At 36.6% G+C, this 21,460-nt stretch overlaps 3 protein-coding genes across 4 annotated transcripts; 1 reads left to right on the top strand and 2 right to left on the bottom strand.

Annotated features, from left to right (window-relative positions):
- The first annotated feature begins 284 nt into the window (after window positions 1-284).
- Window positions 285-3,861, top strand: mtx2 (metaxin 2). The gene is made up of 10 exons (XM_079628056.1): window positions 285-488; window positions 876-923; window positions 1,023-1,069; window positions 1,169-1,241; window positions 1,406-1,482; window positions 1,563-1,655; window positions 2,303-2,341; window positions 2,468-2,593; window positions 2,720-2,796; window positions 3,299-3,861. Exons 1-10 carry the CDS (start codon window positions 449-451, stop codon window positions 3,501-3,503), a joined length of 825 nt encoding a protein of 274 aa, XP_079484182.1. The 5' UTR covers window positions 285-448; the 3' UTR covers window positions 3,504-3,861.
- Window positions 3,862-4,097: 236 nt separating this feature from the next.
- nfe2l2b (nfe2 like bZIP transcription factor 2b) lies at window positions 4,098-14,115 on the bottom strand. Of its 2 annotated transcripts, none has more exons than XM_079628046.1 (4): window positions 13,262-14,115; window positions 9,925-10,137; window positions 9,617-9,775; window positions 4,098-6,556 (listed from the first exon to the last, which is right to left on the bottom strand). In XM_079628046.1, exons 1-4 carry the CDS (start codon window positions 13,295-13,297, stop codon window positions 5,330-5,332), a joined length of 1,635 nt encoding a protein of 544 aa, XP_079484172.1. In that variant the 5' UTR covers window positions 13,298-14,115; the 3' UTR covers window positions 4,098-5,329. The 2 variants fall into 2 exon arrangements, with proteins under 2 accessions (XP_079484172.1, XP_079484173.1); XM_079628047.1 differs by having other exon boundaries at window positions 4,104-6,556; window positions 9,925-10,110; window positions 13,262-14,079.
- Window positions 14,116-18,679: 4,564 nt separating this feature from the next.
- Window positions 18,680-21,014, bottom strand: cycsb (cytochrome c, somatic b). The gene is made up of 4 exons (XM_079628061.1): window positions 20,901-21,014; window positions 20,309-20,556; window positions 19,292-19,466; window positions 18,680-19,198 (listed from the first exon to the last, which is right to left on the bottom strand). The coding sequence occupies exons 3-4, from the start codon at window positions 19,458-19,460 to the stop codon at window positions 19,053-19,055; spliced, it is 315 nt and encodes a 104-aa protein (XP_079484187.1). The 5' UTR covers window positions 19,461-19,466; window positions 20,309-20,556; window positions 20,901-21,014; the 3' UTR covers window positions 18,680-19,052.
- Between the last annotated feature and the right edge of the window lie 446 nt (window positions 21,015-21,460).

Raw genomic sequence — 21,460 nt, 5'->3', positions numbered from 1 at the left:
CATTTTGTTTTTTTCTGGTGCTATTACCCTCCACTCAAACCTTGAACTCAGTTGATGGATGATTGTATATTCTGCCATGACATACACACACCTGTACCATGGTTTTTTTGATATTGTAAAACTATATATATATGTATGTATATATATGTATAATAATCATAATGAAACAAACAAATATATATAGCCTATATGAAACAAAGTTTTTTCCTCAACATTGACGCTACACACTCCAGTTCAGTAGTTGGCGGTACTGCACCATAAGCTGGTTTGCCAACCGCCAATTTAACAAAAAGAAGAAGAAGGAGGAGGAACGTGATTGGCCAGAAAGCAGGAAAAACTTCTGGGTGACGTCACTACACTGGGACAGGAGCTTGCTTTGCCCTTGCGTGGGAAATTAATACCATCTTGTTGTTGTGCTTCGATTAAAGTAAATTTCTTCTTTGCTGTCATGTCTCTTGCTGCAGAGGCGTTCGTCTCTCAGATTGCAGGTAATGTTTACGCTTGTGTGTTATGTAGCGAGACCATAGGCGTGTTATTGGTTTGTGCTAGAGATGGGCAGGCTATGATGATAATCTGTAACGTTACTTCTTTTCATCATAATCATTTAATTTCTCTCCATATTAGGTAAGAAAAACCTAACATTTCTGGTCACGAGTCTGTTATATATTTATCAGATGTCTTTACAACAGTTAAAGTTCTGATGTTTGCAATGCTAGTATTGTCAGGGTCAAAGATAAAGAAACCTATTAAATGTTTAACATTATAATGTGGTCTCACATGAATGAATATTTAAGGGTCAGAGTTTCTGAAAAATTGAAAGATAGAGTATTATTTGTGAAATGTATGTTTACAGTTGTATTGTTTTTCCATTGCAGCTGCTGAGCCATGGCCTGAAAATGCTACTCTGTACCAACCTCTTAAAGGTAACTGTTTTTTTCACATTTACATTTAGCATGTGATCTTTACAACCATAAAATAAATTAAATGAACATTTAATATGGTTTCCTTTTTTGTGTGTGCAGAGGATCAAATCCTGCTGTCAGATTCTGCGTCCTCGCTGGCAGTTCAGGTGAAAAGTAGTGCCATAAACACCCTGTTCATACACACACGCGCCGATTCACGTCTTAAAAAATCCAAATAGGTTTATGAATTTTATCTTGTTTTGCAGACTTTCCTGAGGATGTGCGGCCTGCCAGTCCTTGTGTCCTGCCGTGCCAATGCTGAATACATGTCACCGTCAGGTGAGTAACCCAATTCTCAAAATTCTAGTCATTTTCATGTTTTTGTTTTGTTTATTCTTATCTTATGTTGGAAATGTAGTGATAAAGAGCTGTTTTCGTCAGAATGAATGTATGAGTTAGTGCTTGTTCATGTCTTATAATGTCTCTTCCTCTCTGTTCATTAGGGAAGGTTCCTTTTATCCACGTTGGAAATCAAGTTGTGTCAGAATTAGGGCCGATTGTTCAATTCACAAAGGCAAAGGTATCTCTCTCACTCTAAAAAACAAACTCCATATGAATACTCGAATATTTGACTGTTGGCTGACATTGAGCTGTCCATAGGGTCATGCTCTGAGTGACGGGTTGGATGATGTCCAGAGGGCAGAGATGAAGGCTTACATGGAGTTGGTCAATAACATGCTGCTGACTGCAGAGGTACAGACCTGCACACATCAGCACGTCTTTGTGTGTTACATACACTACCGTTCAGTTTGTGGTCGATTGGATTAAAAAAAAAAAAACTGCAGTTATTTGGCCAGAGTAATATTGCGAAATGTTATAGAACTGAAATAAAACTGTTTTCTATTTTAATATATTCTAAAATGGATTTTTTTTTTTCCTTTGAATTTTTTTCGGCATCATTACTCTAGTCTTCAGTGTCACATGATCCTTCAGAAATCATTCTAATATGCTGATTTGGAGCTCAAGGAACAATTCTAATTATTATCAATATTGATAAACCGTTGTGCTGCTTAATCGTTTTGTGGAAACCCTGATACATTTTTTCAGCATGCTTTGATGAATAGAATGCTCAAACAAGCAGAATTTATTTGAACTTGAGATTTATAATAACATTCAATTTCAATTTAATGCCTTCGAATCTTACTGTCCCCAAACTTTTGAACGGTAGTGTATTTATTAGCCATATACAAAAAAGTCAGATTGATACATTTGTTAAAAATTATTACATTTTCAGCACATTATGTATCTTTGCTCATGGATCTTTTTAATTGTTATGCATTTCATCTTTTACATTAATATTTTAAAAGTAATAAGCTGTGGAAACTGCCTGTTCTTTCTAGTTGTATATCCAGTGGTGTGATGACTACACTGCTACAGAGGTATGTTTCACATATAAGGACATCCACAAATCATATATAACACATATCTTAACAAAGATGACATCTATGGCACCACATGTCAGCATATATGATCATGGTATGCATTTAAGGGTAATATGTGTTCAGATTTCTAGGCCGCGATACAGTAATCCCTATTCTTGGCCCCTCAATCACGTTCTGGCCTATCAGAAGCAGTGGGAGATACGGAGGAAGATGAATGCAATTGGATGGTCTGGAAAGAATCTGGAGCAGGTATTTTTTTTGTGTGTGTGCAGATAAATGAAGTGTAATTCATTGACCCAGTTAGTTTGTCTTTTTCTTTCATAAATGGAGCCAATGTACACTACATAAGGCTTTGTGTGGGTTTTCTCTTCTCAGGTGTATGAAGATGTGAGTCAGTGCTGTCAGGCCTTGTCACAGCGATTAGGAACACAGCCCTACTTTTTCAACAAACAGTACGTTTTGCGCACATACACTATCGTTCAAAAAAATTTTTTTTTAAAGAGATTAATACTCTTATTCAGCTAGGATGCATGAAATTGGTCAAAAGTAGTAGGAAAAACATTTATAATGTTGCAGTACATTTCTATTTCAAGTAACTGCTGTTCTTTTGAACTTTCCATTCATCAAAGAACCCTGAAAAAATGCTTCATGGTTCAACATTGATAATAATAAATGTTTCATGAGCAACAAATCAGGTTTACAATGATTTCTAAAGAATCATGTGACACAGAAGACTAGAGTAATTCAGCTTTGTCATAACAAATACATTACCATTTTAATATATATTTAATATAAAAGATAGATATATTTTAATTTGTATAAATATTTCCACAGCATTACTGTTTCTGCTGAATGTTAAATGTAGTAAATGAAGCCTTGTACACATACAGACATGCAGCATAACTCAATTATTACATGGTGTCTTTGCTAATTGTTGTACTTTAAATGTCACAGGCCAACTGAACTAGACGCTCTGGTGTTTGGTCATCTTTTCACCATACTCACCACACAACTGACCAGCGACGAGCTTGCTGAAAAGGTTAAATCCTACACCAACCTGCTTTCTTTTTGCCATCGTATTGAACAGACTTACTTTAAGGAGCACGAACGAGAAGGCCAGTTCGGGTCCTCTCGCCATTCCAAAAGCTCACTACCCTGAGGACCACCCTGTGCCCAATATTTCTCACTCCTTTGATCAGGCTGAAATGATTGACATCTTTGATATCCTATGGGGATTAAAAGACTTTAAATATTCACAAACCTTTATTTAATGCCCCTTTTCTCCCTCCTACTGATCTGTTTGATATTTTAAGTATTCCCAACATGTTTCCGAACTACTCCTTCGCATGTTCGTAATGCCATAACGGGAACTTGCCTGCCGCAACAGTAGAACTAGGTTTCGTGTATAAGGATTTAGTTGATGTAAATCTTTTTTTCCACTGTGTGATGCCTTTGTCTGATGTGTAAATGGAAAGTGCCTATGAAGTAAATAAACTTCAAGTTGGACGTTTGTTTGATTCTGTGTTAATAATGTCTTGTCATGCAAATTCTAAATGTGTTATATGTATGGTACAACTACAAACGTAATGTAGAGGCAGATCTCTAATATTGATGAAACTCTCCCAGCATTATGTTGCTGTTGTTTTTGCTCCAGCAGGGGGCACATTAATGCTGCATTAAATTAAAAAGCATAGCCATTAGTCAATATTTAGTGAATACATAAATGGATCTTGTGTCATAGTATTTTGCTTTTAAACAGTGTTTATTGGATTTAAAATATATATTGGAATTACATGGCAATCTTATGTAGAGTTTTAGAATACTAAATCCATTTTATGTGGTTAAAGTTTGCATATTAATAAGATAAGCAGATTTGTGTTTCAGATATACAGTATATGCATCAAATCATTAGTATAAGATACATTTTTATCTGAATAGGTATCTTAGACAGCCTTTCAAAAAGCTTACATATTCCAACTACAAACAGCATGAATATTGCAGAATCTCCTCATATAATCTGTAAAATTCTGGAGTTGTCAATAAATAATCTCTGCCCAAGCTCTACCCATGAGGCTAGTATTACGTGTGATATGGATCTACATGAGTAGGTCTACACATATATATCTTCTCTATATATTGTCTATAATATACAGCACACTGTACCGTTCAAACGACTGAGGTCAGTAAGATTTTTAAAAAAGAAATGAGAGATTATCCAGCAAGGATGAATTAAATTGCCTGAAAGTAACAGTAAAGAATATTATTACAAAAAAATATATATTTTAACTAAATTCTGTTCTTTTGAACTATCTATTAATCAAAGAATCATGAAAATGGGAAAATCACAAATGTATATACAACTTGTACAACTGTTTTCAACAATAATAAGAAATGTTTCCTGAGCACCAAATCAGCATATTGGAATGATTTCTGAAGGATCACGTGACACTGAAGACTGGAGTAATGCTGAAAATTCAACTTTGCCATCACTAATAAATTACATTTTAAAATATATTAAAATAAAAAACTGTTCTTTTAAATTATAGAAATATTTCACAATATTACTGTTTGTACTGTATTTTTGATCTAATAAATGCAGCCTCATCATTCAAGCTAAAGATGTAAATTTTATAATACCGTAGTTGTCAGAATTTATTGCTAATTTGAAATAATTAGCTTAGTTAGTTAAATGTAACATTGACAACATTTTGGAGATTTCAGTGTTTCCCCATTCAAGTAAACAGTATCTGTACTGCATGACTGAAAACAGCAGGTTTAATGCTCTTATGATGCTCTTTTAACTGGTTAAACTGATAAACCAAGCTCTCTTAACAAAATCTGATCACAAGTGGTCAAAAGAAATGGATGTGAATGCCAGACATAAACAGTGACTCCACAACAACTGGAATCCAAACTAAAGCCACTGCTGTGTCAAGTTACAAAGACCAAAAACCAAAGAGCTTTGCTGTGGGTACGTCAGGTGTCTTACACAGCAGTAGCTAAATCCTCTGACAATGTATTTTTCTTGTTGGCCGTGCTACGTGGCAGCAGGTAAACCGTGCCATCAGTGCTGTGCTGTAGTTTGTACTCTTTAGGATTGTAGGAGTTTCCATGCTCGTCTCTCAGCTGTCTGAACACCTCATTGTAGAGATTCCTGAGCTTCTCTTTCGTCTCGCGCAGATCTCTAGTGTTTCTCTCTTTTTCTTCCTTGCTTTTATCCTTATCCCTCCTCAGATCCTCAATCTCGTCTTCGAGATCAACGAGACTATTTAGCTTTCGTTTGCGACAGCTCTGGGCGGCCATTTTATTTTTGCCACGTCTTCGAATGTCTCTTATGAGTGCATGTTGAGCGTTGTTGAGTTTACAGGAGCTGATGGCTTCGTTAAATGCTTCCACGGGCAGGTTGATGATCTCATGCACACTAAGCGGCAAACTCAACGCTCGGGCTCGCTGTTCATCGCGACATGCACGCCGGACCCCTGCTGCTCTGCTTGTGGTTGTGAGATTTGACTGAGGTTCTCTTTGTGAATATTCAGGTGTTGATTCATTTTGAGTTTGGTGTTGTGCACACATAGCCGTTTCATACATTGTTGCCTCTACAGTCTCAGAGTGGAGAGATAAAGGCAGCAGATCGCTGTAATCTGATTGGATGCTCTCCAGCTCATCCTTTTCTGATTGATCGTCGCTTAAGGTGTCAGGCGCATAGAGGGATGTCTCTAAATCCACAGAGCTAACAGAAGCAGAGTCATCAAAACTCAGAAGAATGTGACGCTCCTCAAATTGTGAAAGCATTTGTGGAGCGTTCCTTCCAGGCGCACTATTTAATTGTTCTGGTTCACTGACTGTGCTAGTATTGAGGGTATATGCATTTATATCAGGGTCGCTCGAGTTTATTTGGCATTTAGTTAAAATTCCTTGATTCTTAGGGGTACTACAGCTGTAAATTGTGTTTGAAGGTGAAGGTGTAAGATTGCCTGGATCTGAGAACGTCTGTATGCATGTTTCTAGGATTTCTAATGGGTCAGAGGGCATGCATGACAAAGGCTGTGCAACCTCATAAGAGTCTGATATTTTCTGTGTGAGTTCACTGATGCCACATAATGCATCTGTTGAGCTTTCCCTCTGTGGCGCTGGCAGGTGATTGTGGCAGATTTCGGTGATATCCTCTAAGGGCAAACTTGAGCCCTCAGACTCCAAGACATCCAGATAATACTAACAGAGAAACAAAACAGTATATCAAATTCATTAGGCATATTTAAATAATTTTATGTTAAGAACAATTTAATTCTGATAATTTATGATGAGACATGATATAGGCCATCCATCAAACATTTAAACTTTTTGGAGTTAATCACTAGACATTTTTTTTTTACTTGTATTAAAAAATATTACATTTATTTGATAAATTGTGCATTATTTATCTGGCCACTAAGATTTTAGTGCAAATGTACATATGTAGACTGTATAAATCATACTTCCGGTCATTTGACCGGTATCAATTTGTATCAGTAAATGAAGAGGTGTCATATCGATCACAAGTTCAGTATGGAGTACCTCAAGACTTAGTACTAGGACCATTGCTTTAAACCCTGTACATGCTACCCTTGAGAGATATCATTAGGAAGCATGCCGTTAGTTTTCACTGTTACTCAGATACTCAGCTCTATATTTCTTCACGCCCTGACAAAACATACCAATTCACATTTCATACTACTGAAAAACAGAGGTTTAAATTATTGAACCAAAAACCTCAGCACGTAATAACCTAGAATACTGTCTAACACTTGATGGCTGCTCTGTCAAGTCTTCGTCGACGGTTAGGAACCTGGGTGTGCCAATCTTTCATTTGAAAGCCACATTTTAACATCTGTAAAACTGCATTTTTCCATCTTAAAAATATATCTAAATTTCGACATATGCTCTCAATGACAAATGCATAAAAGTTAGTTCATGTGTTCATGACATCAAGGCTAGATTATTGTAATGCTCTACTGGGTGGTTGCCCTGCACGCTTAATAAACAAACTCCAGCTAGTTCAAAATGCAGAAGCTAGAGTTCTTACTACAACCAGGAAGTATGACCATATTAGCCCCGTTCTGTCAACACTAAAATGGCTCCATATTAAACATCGCATACATTTTAAAATCTTGCCAATTACTTACAAAGCACTCCTCAGTACTTGAGCGAGCTCTTAAAGCGTTATAGTCCTTCATGTCTATTACGATCTCAACATTTTGGCCAGTTGATAATACTTAGAATATCAAAATCGACTGCAGGCAGTAGATCCTTTTCCTATTTAGCACCAAAACTTTGGAACAGTCTTCCTAGCATTGTTCAAGAAGCAGACACACACTGTCAGTTTAAATCTAGACTAAAAACACATCTATTTAACCTGGTATACACATTACCACATTTATATTCACATCCGTTAAATGATTGTAAGGCTGCATAAATTAGGTCAACTGGAACCGGGAACCGTTCCTGTAACACCTGATGTACTTGTTACATCGTTAAAAAAAAAGACAACTATGCTAATATTAGTCTCTCTGTTTATCCTGAGGTTACCGTAGTCAGCCGGATCCGGGTAGTATCCAGATCAGATGGTGGACCTGCACCTAGACACGACCTCATCACAGCCCTGAATGTCAGCAGAGATCCTGTCAACTAGACAATCCCCTGAGAAGGCCTCGTCGACACGACAGCCATCGGCACAGTTCCTTCAGCTAAGACCACAAGAACCAGACAAGTTCTCTGCACAGACCCCTATGGCCAGCTTCGTCTCCAAACTGGCGTGATGAATCCGATCTTCAAGCTAAATTAACTGGATGAAAAATATTTGAACGCTACCGATCCACAATCTGACTTCTGACTTGTGATGCAGCCTAAATAATAATCACACCGTGTTTGTTACTTGGACAGAGAAGAACTGCCCCCCGCCCCCAGACTGAGCCTGGTTTCTCCCAAGGTTTTTTCTTCATTTCGGTCACCTGATGGAGTTTGGGTTCCTTGCCACTGCTGGCTCTGGCCCACTTAATACTCAACAATATTATTGATTTGACTGCATGAGAACTGAATAATTTTCCTGACATCACTGTAAGGCTGCTTTGAAACAATCTGTATTGTATAAAAAGCGCTATATAAATAAAGGTAACTTGACTTGTACATGATAAACTAAATGAAACACACTACTTTTCAAATGTTTGGCGTCAGAAAGATTTTTTAAAAGAAATGAATATATTTATTTAGTCAGGAGGCATTACATCGATCAAAAGACATTGATTGCCAAAATATTTATCTTCTAAAAAATTATCAGAACTTTCTATTCATTAATGACTAACTTATTATGTATAATAAGTACATTCCAGTTCAAAGATTTGGGGTCAGTACATTTTTTTGTTGTTGCAAAAATAAATACTTTTATTGTTAGCAAGGAGGCATTAAAGAGAAAATTTTAAATGGTTGCAATAACATTCTATCTAAATAAATGCTGAATTCTTTTGTAATTTATTTTCCCTTAAAAAATCCTGATTTTTTTAAAATCATGGTTCCCACAAAAATTAACAGCCGTTTCAACATTGATAATAATAGTACATTTTATATTAAGTCAGTATATTATAATTTGTAAAGAATTTTTGAAGAAATAAAAGTACATTTTTAAATATAGTACATTATAAAATAGATACATTTTCATATATATGAGAACTTCTATTTATGTGATGATAGGGACATTACCTGCATGCTATAAACTCCATAAAAAAAATTAAACATTAACTCACTGTATCTCAGATAAGCACACACCTCAAATTAATGACTATTTCTTTTTAATAAGGCTGATTAGATACATGGTACTATTTGCTTACATTAATGTTTACCTAGTAAATATATTGAAGTTAAGATTAGTATGAAACAAGATACAAAATTATCAAAAGATATTAAAGTTAAAATTTCATAAAATTATGTTATTGCATCATTTAAAGTTATGAAAATAACTACCCCTCACTTTACAGATATATATATGTCAAACATGTTAGCTTTTAATCACTTAATATAAACAATTATTGAATGCTTACTCTTTTTTTCTAAGGCACAGGGAGAACTCTACTAAGCATGTGATTGTATAATTACCACAGAAGCTATTACAATTACAACTAGGCTACTACTAATATTACTTTGTCTGTAAATCGAAAAAGTATGACAAAACTCAAAACAAGACAATCATGCACCAGTTCAGGCGTGTCTGTGTGTGTCTTTCTGCATTGTGTGCATAAGCACCTGTAAGTCTGGCAGTGACAGAAGTTCACTAAAAGCCTGCTCCTGAGAAGGAAGCTTCTGAGTCTTAGAGAATAGCAGGGCAGATAGCAGGGGATTCTGGGTAACGGGTGAATGCTGAGTAGACACCGTAGAGGGCAACGTCTCTGAGAAGGGCACAGCCTAAAACATAGGTAAAATAACTCTGTGAGCAACACTACACAATAGAGAGTGAGTGTGTGTGTGTAGGCGCTATTTTGAGAGACTTTAAGATGTTCTATATTAATTAAGGGATGCACAGCATTTATAAGTGTAGTTCATGAAATGGTTACCTGGGACTTCACCGATGAAGGACTAGGCAAAAACTCTCCAGTCTCCTTGTCAAGTTTCTGTAACCTTTGCATTATCCTTTCAAGCTCTCTCTCGCTTTTCAACTCTCTCTCTCTTGCTGTCATGGTCTCCTCCTTCTGTCGAAGGCATCCATCAAAGATCTCTCGTTCCACCCCCAAATCGACATCCTGCCTCCATAAAATATCAATCAAATCCTAAACACAGAGACATAATGTAAAACAGACAATTTACCATGTTTGTATGTGGCCGTGCACACTCATATTGCAATAAGAGCATGTTTGCATAAACTTTCTGTGAACTCTGCCAATATCAGTCAAGTTTTTGTGAGAGATTTGCATTCACATTCATTTGCCTTGCAGGTGCACCTTCTTACCGAATACACATGTAAACTGGTCTCATGAGTGCAACAGGTTGGTGTAGCATAACAATAAACACTATCATGGTGGATATTATATTTTATATACAGTAAACATGCTTTTGATTTTACATGTCAGACAGTGGTTCTCAACCAGGGAGCATTAGCCACATTTCAAGATTACTTCAATTTTATTTTTAATCCAAGACAAAACAAGGATTAAAATAAGCTAAAACAACAAACAATTAAGATTTTAATACACCCCCTCATTAGTTTTTCTTTGAACAATCAAGGATCCCACTGTTGTGGAAACCCTGCATTACATGAGGTTGGCTGAAAAAGTCATGTAAATATATTGAATCTATAACTCCATGGGCATTCACAAACGACTGGCGAAGTTATGGGGTCGTGCGATGTTGTTGTGGACAAAAAAAGAGATATAAGATCCCTTGTAATCACTTCTTTTGATATCATAAATGGTAATCTGAGAATTTATGAGCCCTGATTGTAGATGGTCAGAGGTTGTGCTGCCACTGAGGGAGCTTATCCACATGATATATGACGCGAGACCAATGAAGTGATTTAGTGTTTTCTACTTTGTTTTCAACTCAAAATAAATGTCAATGACATCTGTGGTGCGCACTATAGATGTAGAACTGAAAATAGAAACAGTTCAGATCAGATCAGGGAAGTTCATGTCAGTTCAGATAAGGACAGATAGGGGCAGGTAAGTTCATTTCAGATCAGATCAATTCAGGCAAAGGGGTAAATGTTGGCTGCTTGGCATAGTCCAGTTGATTGGCTGAAAACAAACAAACCTGAATGCAGGTTTAAAAAAAACGGGAGTACCCATGAAGAGCAAATATGACAGAATTCAATTGGCATACTTTTGGGGGAGTAGAACAAGCAGAACAACTGTGTTTGAGATAGATGGGAATGCTAATGGATGTTTCTCCAGGCACAACAACACATCTTTCAGTTCAGTTTAAGATTAGTTCATTTCTTGTTCATTTAGTTCTGACTGAATTTCTATAGTTTTTTCTTCTTCAGTGAGCACCCAAAATAGAAAATAATAGTCATTTAGTTCTAACATACCATCTCTCTAAGAGAATCACACAGTAGGGAACAACAGGAGTCAGATTGTCATTTACTATAGTTTAAAGCTTAATTTGTAATCTATTTTTCAATTCACTATCAGTAATATAGACATTGTACACAACAGTGGCAATTCTTAAAATGTTTTCAGACCCCGTAACTAGTGCGTGTCCCTTCCAGCTTTGCTGTGTATGTGTGTTAACCTGAAGGCTATGACACCACGGTCCTCTGAGGGAGCGCACATTAAATGCTGGTACACAAACAATACTTGCTTCTAAGCCGTGCTCATAGCATTTGTAATGGAGTCGGTCATAAAGGCCTTGAACTTATTGCCCTCTCGCTGGAGTCACGCAAGTAAATAAATGCTCCAGATTATGTAGGAGATTGTGAATTTAGTTCACTAATGAACTGCGGAAAAACAATCCATCAGATAATGACAAAAATCCAGAACAAGAATAACTGGGAGAAAGAAGGTATAAAGGTGAGCTGAGTGAAAGGTGAATACTCACGCCTACAGCTGGGTGGTGAATGTGATGATGCAACTGTGTTAAAGTGTAGACAGGCTGATAGAGCCTTGTATGCATAAAGGACAACAGATTTGTGAATTAACTCTTCTCTCTGGGGTAAATGGCTATCCACCCTGAAACAGTAGTGCGGTATAGGTGTGTCTGGATCAGGTGCACAAAAGTGAAATGTTTATTTAACCAACCCACTCGCTTGAATTCATGACAGCCAAGACCATTTTTTATTTTTTTCTGCATGGCCTCCCCCTACGTCAGAGACGTCGGCCACAAAGCTTTTCTCAATGTCTGCCACTCCCCATTTATAGCCTAATATTCATAAAAAAGGATCAATTTGCAAAGTTTTAAAATATGCTCTAATTGCATTTATATATATATATATATATATATATATATATATATATAGCTACCGCGTATATAATTACTTTATTATACTGTCACGTGAATATAAGGTCCCTATAACAAATGATGCTAGACCATCAAAATACTTCACAATTCTGATTTTTGTGATATCTGGTGATTTACCACAGGTAAACAGGTGTTATTCAACACATTAACTGGTTACAAAAAATTGACAAATATTTTTATTTATGACATACACTTCAAACACTTGGGGTCAGTATGATTTTTTTTATGTTTTTGAAAGACGTCTCTTATACTCACCAACAAAAGATGCATTTATCTGCTCAATAATCATGTAAAACAGTAATATTGTGAAATTGTATTGTGTGTGTTTTTTTCTATTTTAATATATTTAAAAAGGAAATGTTCCTTTAGAAATCATTGTAATATGATATCTCACACACACACACACACACACACACACACACACACACACACACACACACACACACACACACACACACACACACACACACACACACACACACACACACACACACACACACACACACACACACACACAGTCCCCCCAAAATCTGTATTATGGCTTCAAATATAGGAATGATTGCTTTCTTAACTGGTTGGATCATGAAATTACAGTTGTTGTTCTTATTATTACTAAAATGAGGATGATATACTGAGGATGCATATTCATGATTCTAACTTTATTTTATTTCTTTTAAAGACTGCTACAACTTTAGTAAGGTTAAAATTCCAATGAGTTTGTCTAATAATATTTTATTTCAGCTTGTAAGCCACTTTTCTTTCAAGCTCATCTCAGCAAGTCATATGGTTATAGTAAAAACCACTTCAAAACAAATGAGTCCTTGATTTTTTTTCCATAAGTTGCACCAAAGTTCATTGATGTTTCATGAACCCAGTCCAAGGTGAATGTTTAACTAAATATATTTGGTTTCTCATGAAAATATTGTTTTTTAAACTTACCGAATCATGTAGAAACTGAGCTGAAGGGTCGTCCATGTCTTTAAGCTGCTGTGGATAAAACTGTCTGATGGAGGACTAATAATATAAGCGGCAGCAAAGCAAGCACATAACTAAATCAAATCTGACGACACGCGCGTGTAACAGATCCCAAATACAGAGAGGACTCGCCCACAATATCCATATCAGCCAATCAAAAAGCAGATAACAAAATTAAGGGACAAAACATCAGCCAATCAAACGGCAAAACACAAATATTAACATTGGCCCGCCTCCTACAAAGCATCAACCAATAGCAGCCTTCAACGAGACATGCCTACAACACTTTATAACATGCCTTTACAAACCTTCTCTTTCCTTATCAATGAAAAAGATGATCAAATGTATTTTGATTATTCACATGCACTAACAGAAAAGCACAAGTTAACCTCATTAAAACGTAAAATGACATAAAATCGCTCTGATTTTCTTTCCAACACGTACAACTATAGGCTACCATAAAATAATGTTTAGTGGCCAAGTAAAACGAGGATGAACCTCTTGTGAGGATGAACCGCTTAACGAACCGCTTCCTAAACGTGCACAACAATGCATTGGATTATAAAGTACAAAGAATATAGGATACATTTAAACAGCTTTTTAAACGAATCAATGTCTTGAAAGCTACGTCTTTCAAGAATTTCTTCCCCCTCAGCTTTCAACGCGCCACGAAATGTGACAGGTAGCTGCGATTAGCGCCATGCCCACTCTACCTATGCCAAGGGTACGAGCACAGAGAAGACTCTCCGACGAGCGCGTTCATGAGTACCCTACACGTTCACGTTTGGCAGCTCCACGTCGACATTCCTTTAGCGACGGCAGAGAGGGGGTCCAGCGATACATTCAGTCTGTTACTCTGTTTCGAGACACAGCCAGGAGAAGAGACACCGGTCAACCGCGAGGTAAGCAGACACTTTACAGTCCAGTGTTAAACTTTCATCAGTGGCTTTGGCCTCAAGTTTATGTTTTTGGACGGGATGCAATAAACTCAGGAAAGCTTGCGTACTAAATTACTTTGCTTTAGTCAGTTCTTAAAGTGATGCCAGGCTTAAACTATTTTACAACGTCACTTGAGAAGTTTTGGATACAACCCCTGATAAGAGAACATCTGCAAAATCACAAATGACTTGTTTCAAATATTAGGTGGGAAAAATTCACATGTATATATTTCCATAAATTGCGTAGCTTATAAATTCTTCATTGAAAAACTTTTTTTTTCTTGTAGTAGACCTTTGCGATTGTATATGAAATAAGACCTCCATTACAGACTGTGTAAAATTATTTAAGGATTTTCTTAAATATTGTTGCAACAGTTTGAAGTTGTAAATGCATGGAGACACGTCAGCTTATTCTAGTGAGTGGACATAAATTCTAACATGTGTTTTACTTCCCAGGATCCTCAGAAGCTGATTGGTCCTGAGAGGGCTACCTTCTCAACCAAGGCAACTGCAAGCAGACTGACTGAAGCCCAATTGATAGCAGTACATGTTTGATACATTTTAAAGACAATTCTAGAATTCAAAAACAGGCTTCCTCTGCCAAAGTCGCATACTCACACATGCACATATGGACACACTTATACAGAGAACACACACACACACACACACACACACACACACACACACACACACACACACACACACACACACACACACACACTCAACCATGGCTCCTCGGGGAAAGTTCTGTGGTCCACTCTGGCTGTGTGAGTGTGTGGTCAGTGCATTACAGAACTTTGCTTTAGAAGCTCCACCCATCAAATCCATATTGATCCCCGAGAAAATAAAGGCTTGGTTTTATGAGTTTCATGACTGGTTTGAAGTATATACTTAACTGTATATACTTAACTTGGAATATGCCTTTATTTCATCTAATTTTGTTAGATGTTGACTTCAAATTTACCGAATCCCTTTCCTACTAGTATTTCTATAAATATATAAAGATTATGTATATTTAGAAATTATTAACAGCATAAGGAAAAATATATGAAAATGAGATGGAGCCAACACAGTTATTAAAATGAACAATGGAAATGTTTGATGATGTGATAATTCAAATGACCTCTATGGTTGGTTAACGGCTTGCAGATTTATTAAATCTTCTGATGTTTTGAACAGTGTTTTTTCTTTTTTTTCTTTTCTTCTTGGCTTGTAAATTCTATTGGAACTCATAATGGTTTATATTGCTCAGTGCTGCTGGAACCAAAAGGGTTTATGGAAAGTTATAATCGTATGTGTAATATATTTGAAGTAGCCAGTCAGTCTCTCATTTGTTGAATACATAACACATAATGTAGCATATTTAAGAGTGGCTAAACTCTCACTGTTTTACTGTATTGCCTGAAAGAGACCACTCCGGTGACTATTATTTATTACTAAATATTTATTTATACTATTAAAAATGAACCCTCATATTGTTCCAACCGTGTATGAATTTCCTCCTTCTGCTCAACACAAAACAAGATATTTTGAAGAATGTCGATAACCAAACAGTTGACAGTAGCTATTGACTTCCATAGTATTTTTTTTTCTTCCATATTGCAGAAGTCAATTGGGCCCATCAGCTGTTTGGTTACCAATATCCCTCAAAATATCTTCTTTTGTGTTCAGCAGAAGAAAGAAATTCACACAGGTTTGGAACATTTTGAGGATGACTAAATGATGAAAGAAGATTGTAGGTTCAAATGTGTAGGTAAAAATGTTTTTCACTATTTTCTTTTCATTCATTCACTAGTTAATTTTAAATGTTTAATGTAGCCTAATCTTTCAATTAAAATATTTATTAATAATAATAATAATAAAACATGTTTATTAGCCAAAGTGGATCTAAAAGCCAATTTTGTAACTGCACATAATCAAGAGGCATTTTTTCACCACCTATATTTTATAATGGTGGTTTCAGTATATTTTAAAATGAAAATGGTTTAGGTTAGTACATGACATATAGGTTAACTGTTAAAACGTTTACAGTTTTAACACTTTATATAGGCTATAGAACGTTTAGAAAGACAGAACTTAGAAAGAAAGAAAGAAAGAAAATAAATAATTAATTATCTGCTGACCTCTAGTGGAGTTCTGTGGCAGCACATGCTCTGATCCCGCCTCCAGCTCTGTCTTATTCATATTTCGTATCTCAGTTTCTGTAGACACATACACTTTATAGAAAGAAAGAAAGAAAGAAAGAAAGAAAGAAAGAAAGAAAGAAAGAAAGAAAGAAAGAAAGAAATCATTAATTGTCTGCTGACCTCTAGTGGAGTTCTGTGGCAGCACATGCTCTGATCCCGCCTCCAGCTCTGTCTTATTCATATTTCGTATCTCAGTTTCTGTAGACACATACACTTTATAGAAAGAAAGAAAGAAAGAAAGAAAGAAAGATATCATTAATTGTCTGCTGACCTCTAGAGGAGTTCTGTGGCAGCACATGCTCTGTTCCCGCCTGCAGCTCGCGTCTTATTCATATATTTCGTATCTCAGTTTCTGTAGACACATTCACCTTGAGGTTGAGGATGTTGATGGAATAGTCACAGAAAGATCGATTAAATGTCTATTACACACACTTACATCTTTACAAGATTACTTGGCAGTGTGTTCACACCACACAGTCCGGTCATAGATTGCAGGTCAAATAATAAGTGAAAGGATGTTGGTTTTTGTTGACACTGTAATTTAACACTGTTACATCTTCGACACACAGTACATGTGACAGAGGTTCCTCTCCATGACACATACGGTGGTAGACCTACTTGCTCTATTTATGTCAAAGGCATAAATAAACAAGATATTCTCGTCTTATAGCATTAAATAAACAGGACGCCTACGTAAAACATATCACATACATGCTCGCAACACCGAAATAACTGCTACCGGCCAAAATGCTAATAGCCTATATTTCACTGACATTCCATTCACTTCCATTGTATTTTCCATTTTCACTAAAACACTATATTTATTTTCTAAAATATCCTCTTTTGTGTTCAGCTGAAGAAAGAAATTCCTACAGGTTTGGAGCATCTTGAGGGTAAGTAAATGATGACAGACATGGATTGTATTTCAACCATAGACTGTGATTTCAACCAAATGTTAACTTAAACAGCATTTACCTTGAACTAATATTGTTAATTGTAAGTAAGAAAGTATTGTTAATTTTTATTTTTATTTTACGAATGAACGTCATGTGACAATCAATATGCATATTTGATATAGCACGTCAGACATGAGTCATGTCTGACGTGCTATATCAAATATGCATGTTGATTGTGCAACCTTTTGTGTTGAATAAAAGTGTTACAAAATAGCGTTGCGTAACTGTCGGTGTCCACTAGATGGAGGCATTTTCATTTGGAATGACACTCCTAATGACATTGAAACTTTAGTGAGTCAGGGTAGATTATTTAAGCATATAAACCAGATTGTTTAATTCCTAACATTGCAAATGATATTCCAAATATATCATGAACCTTCACAAAACCCGATTATTTTATAGGGTTGTGGTAAAGTAGCTGATCAGACTGGATTCATTTGACGAGCTGTGCACTTTTCTGCGAGGACTCGGTTCTCTGTTCGGACTTTGCTCTCTGACGTGAACTGGACGTATCTAGATATAACGTTCGAGTCAAAAGTCAAAGCTTAGCTCTGATAAGGATTCTTCAAACTGATAACACGTCTGTCCTGGTTAACGTGTGGGGATTTAAATTAATTACTCATGAAGCTACACTGCTGAGCTCAGCACACAGGTCACACACCACATTAACCAACCTGTACATGCTAAAGATTAAATTAAATCTGCTTATACCCATTAATGTTAGTTACTTTACGGTTATTTCAGATTTGTATCTATCATTTGGATATAATCTATCTGAAAAACAGAGGAGACGAAGCAACAAATAATTTTGTTTCCTAATCATCAAAATTATTTAACCAAACGAATTTGCAGTAATATTTTATTCAATGATGTTATAATTTTCTTACAGCAGTGCTATGGATACCCAATTTCCTGATCAGAAAGCATAACATTTCCTTTGGAAATCAATCAACCCTATAATATTATATATCAATATAAATATTGAACCATGACTATGACGACGATTCAATTTTCAAGGCAAACCATATGCATGCCACAACTTTTCTACCAGGATTTTTGTCAGGACTTGCCCTGGCATTTCTCAGAGGGTTGTAAGAGAATACCTGACGGTTTATATCCTGAGTTTAAAGGTCTCAAGTACAGTGTCACCAGTCATTGGACTCTTACAGCTTACTACACTGAAAACAGAAACTTAAAAGTAATACTGAAGAAATGTTGCACTTTCACTTTAAACTGCACATCACAAAGCAAATGCATTTACTGCATTACAACACAAAAAGCTAGAAGAACAAACAACAAATGGACCATTTGACCGTTTTATTTGACAGTTGAATCCATCCGTTACAGTTAGTTACCAATAAGCATGCTGCTTGTTCAGACAACTCATTGCGATTCAAATACTATCAGGGTTTAGTATATTTTAATAATTTAACAACAGCTCTCATTCCCTCAGTGGAAACACTGGGGACCTGCAGTAACTTGACTTTTACTTTGACAAACAGAAAAAATGGAAATCCTCACAGCTAAAATGGGCTGGTTTTAGAAGCATGCCCCGTTATGATGAATAATCCTGGCCCCCTGATCTGTCACACTGAATAGATATTGTTAAAGACATTCATATCCAATCTACAAACATTTAATTTAAATATTGCCGCCTCCTCGTTCTCCATCTGTATTATGATGTGGCTGACTTTAAGTATGCAATAAGGTCTGCTCTCTCGCCCTTCTTCTTGATCCCGGCAAAGATCATCTTTGTGCCTGGAATGTACTTCTTGGGGTTCTCCAAATATTCCATCAAGGTATCTTCACCCCAGACAATGCCTGAGAAAAGACAACAAAAAGACTTGTTAAACATTACCATTCCATCTCATTGTGAAACAAAAGACAAGCTGTACCTTTATCAAGAAGCCTTACCCTTGCTTTTATTGGCATCCGTGTAGGAAAACCCCTCTGCCTGGCCAGTCTTGCGACCAAAAAGACCCCAAAGATTTGGCCCCACTTTGTGCTTGCCTCCGTTTTCAACAGTGTGGCACTGGGAACACTTCTGGACGAAAACTTTCTTTCCCTTATCAACGTCACCCATATTTACCTAGAAGAAAAGGAGATGTGAAAAAACTGCAGAAAGGCATTTGAAGGGTGAACGGTTTAAAGACACTGTGTTACAAATCATCAGAAGGTCATTCAAGGATGGAGCATCTACATGCTTAACCAAACAACTTCACGACATAAATCAACCAATATAAGCTCTAAAACAGCTTATAAGGTCAGTTCACCACCTAAGGAGATGTAAAGCATCTGCTCCAAGTTTCTTGGTAGATGGATAAGCATGTTTCCCCTGCCAATAGCCTACGTATCTGTAAACATCTTAGTAATACGTTGTTCATCCGAGGATATCCTCAAATCGCCTTTATTAAAAGAAGCCTTAATCACTGATGTATAGCTCGTTAGGAATCAGCCTGTTAGAACCATCTTACAATTAATAAGAAGACGGATTAGAGTTTGTGTGACAAAATCCCTATTTAACTTTTCAGAAGTCTAATTTAAACTACATATTTTTGAAGAACACAGCAAAATTCGTAAACCGGCTTTAGATCCACGTTGCGGAAGCTAGCAGCTAACGTTAACCATATCAGATTCATATCTGGCTAGCCTCACATTAAAGCACACAATTTCCCACGAATAACTTTATTATTGCTCAATTACATAAAACTTGTCTTTTCTAGTTGTAACTAAAACAAAGAGTTTTTTTATCATTAAACCCTACATATTCCTTTCTTGACATACAATTGTTCTTGAGAAGTACCGGTTAGCTTACGCAACCTCACATCATCCTTCCTCAGAACAGCTTCAAAATCCTCCATTTCGTACAAACATCACATCTGTAAAAGGCCGAACAGATCTCAACACGACGTGATCGGGTTAAAATGTTACCTTTCAGACCGTGCGAGGAAGCTCCTTGCCTGCTTTGCGGGACGTGGTACTCTGCTCGTGCCGGTTGGCGGACCGATTCGGTTATATCAGGGCGAGAGAGAAAGGTCACTTCATTTTTACAGGCGCGAGTAGGCTCCGGTATTTTACGTCACAATCATGCGCTGCCTGAGCCGTCACGTGCCTCATTCCGACGAATCTGGTAACGGTCCCGCAGCTGTTCTCCTGAAGATCCATCTATGGAGTTGTGACTGACAGACAAGTGCATTTAAAGAGATAATCGGTTTAGATAGAGCGCAGTTTAGAGTCCTGAAACGTTTTTTTATACATATAACATACACATATACAGGCATACAGGTTAAATTAAACGGGATGGAGAAAACAGAACGAGTTTGACCTTGGCGTCTTGTCAAATTGCCTTTTTTAAATAAAATACCGTCATGGAAAAATATCAGTGATGGAAATATTTAACAGTCTTAGAAATTGCAATTGCGAATAAATATTAGTTAGTTAATAAAAAAAAGTTTATTTTAAACTTAAATTCTGGAATTGTATGATTAATTAATTCATGAGAAACTATCGAAGGCGTGGTTACCCTGAAACAATATTTAATAAGTCTCAAATGTACGCATTACTCAAACAAGCGAAAGGCGCCTCCTCGTACACAACACACATCACAGAGCCTGTACTGACGTGCATGGCGTCACGTGATTTCTTACTGTGTGACTGGAGTTTCATTACATGACAGCACGTATCCATTCACATGGTTCTTGTTCTTGGTTAAATGGGCATGCAAATCAAGTCTTTAAAACAAGTTTCAAGTTATCTGGTGTTTCCCTTTCAACAACTGAAGCTGACAGAGAGGTGACTCATAAATGAGAGGCTAATAATTACATTGGTGTGTAGCCAACAACATTCACATGACTGACAGGAATGAAAAATAACAGGTCGTGCCAGACGTATACCGGTAGGCTATCTGGGTATCTTAACTGACCCCAACCTTCCTTACTATGTAGCCTATGTTAAAGCAACCCAGGAACATTAGTACACATTACATTTGTTTTAAACTCAAGTGGTCAATACTGAGTGGAAATTCCCCCTGTGTATTTTTTAAATGCATGTTATATAGATCTTATTGTGCACAATTTGTCTGTG

This window comes from Phoxinus phoxinus (assembly GCF_949152265.1).
Source record: "Phoxinus phoxinus genome assembly, chromosome: 11".
NCBI lineage: Eukaryota > Metazoa > Chordata > Actinopteri > Cypriniformes > Leuciscidae > Phoxinus > Phoxinus phoxinus.
This window is presented reverse-complemented; position numbering and strand designations above follow the sequence as displayed.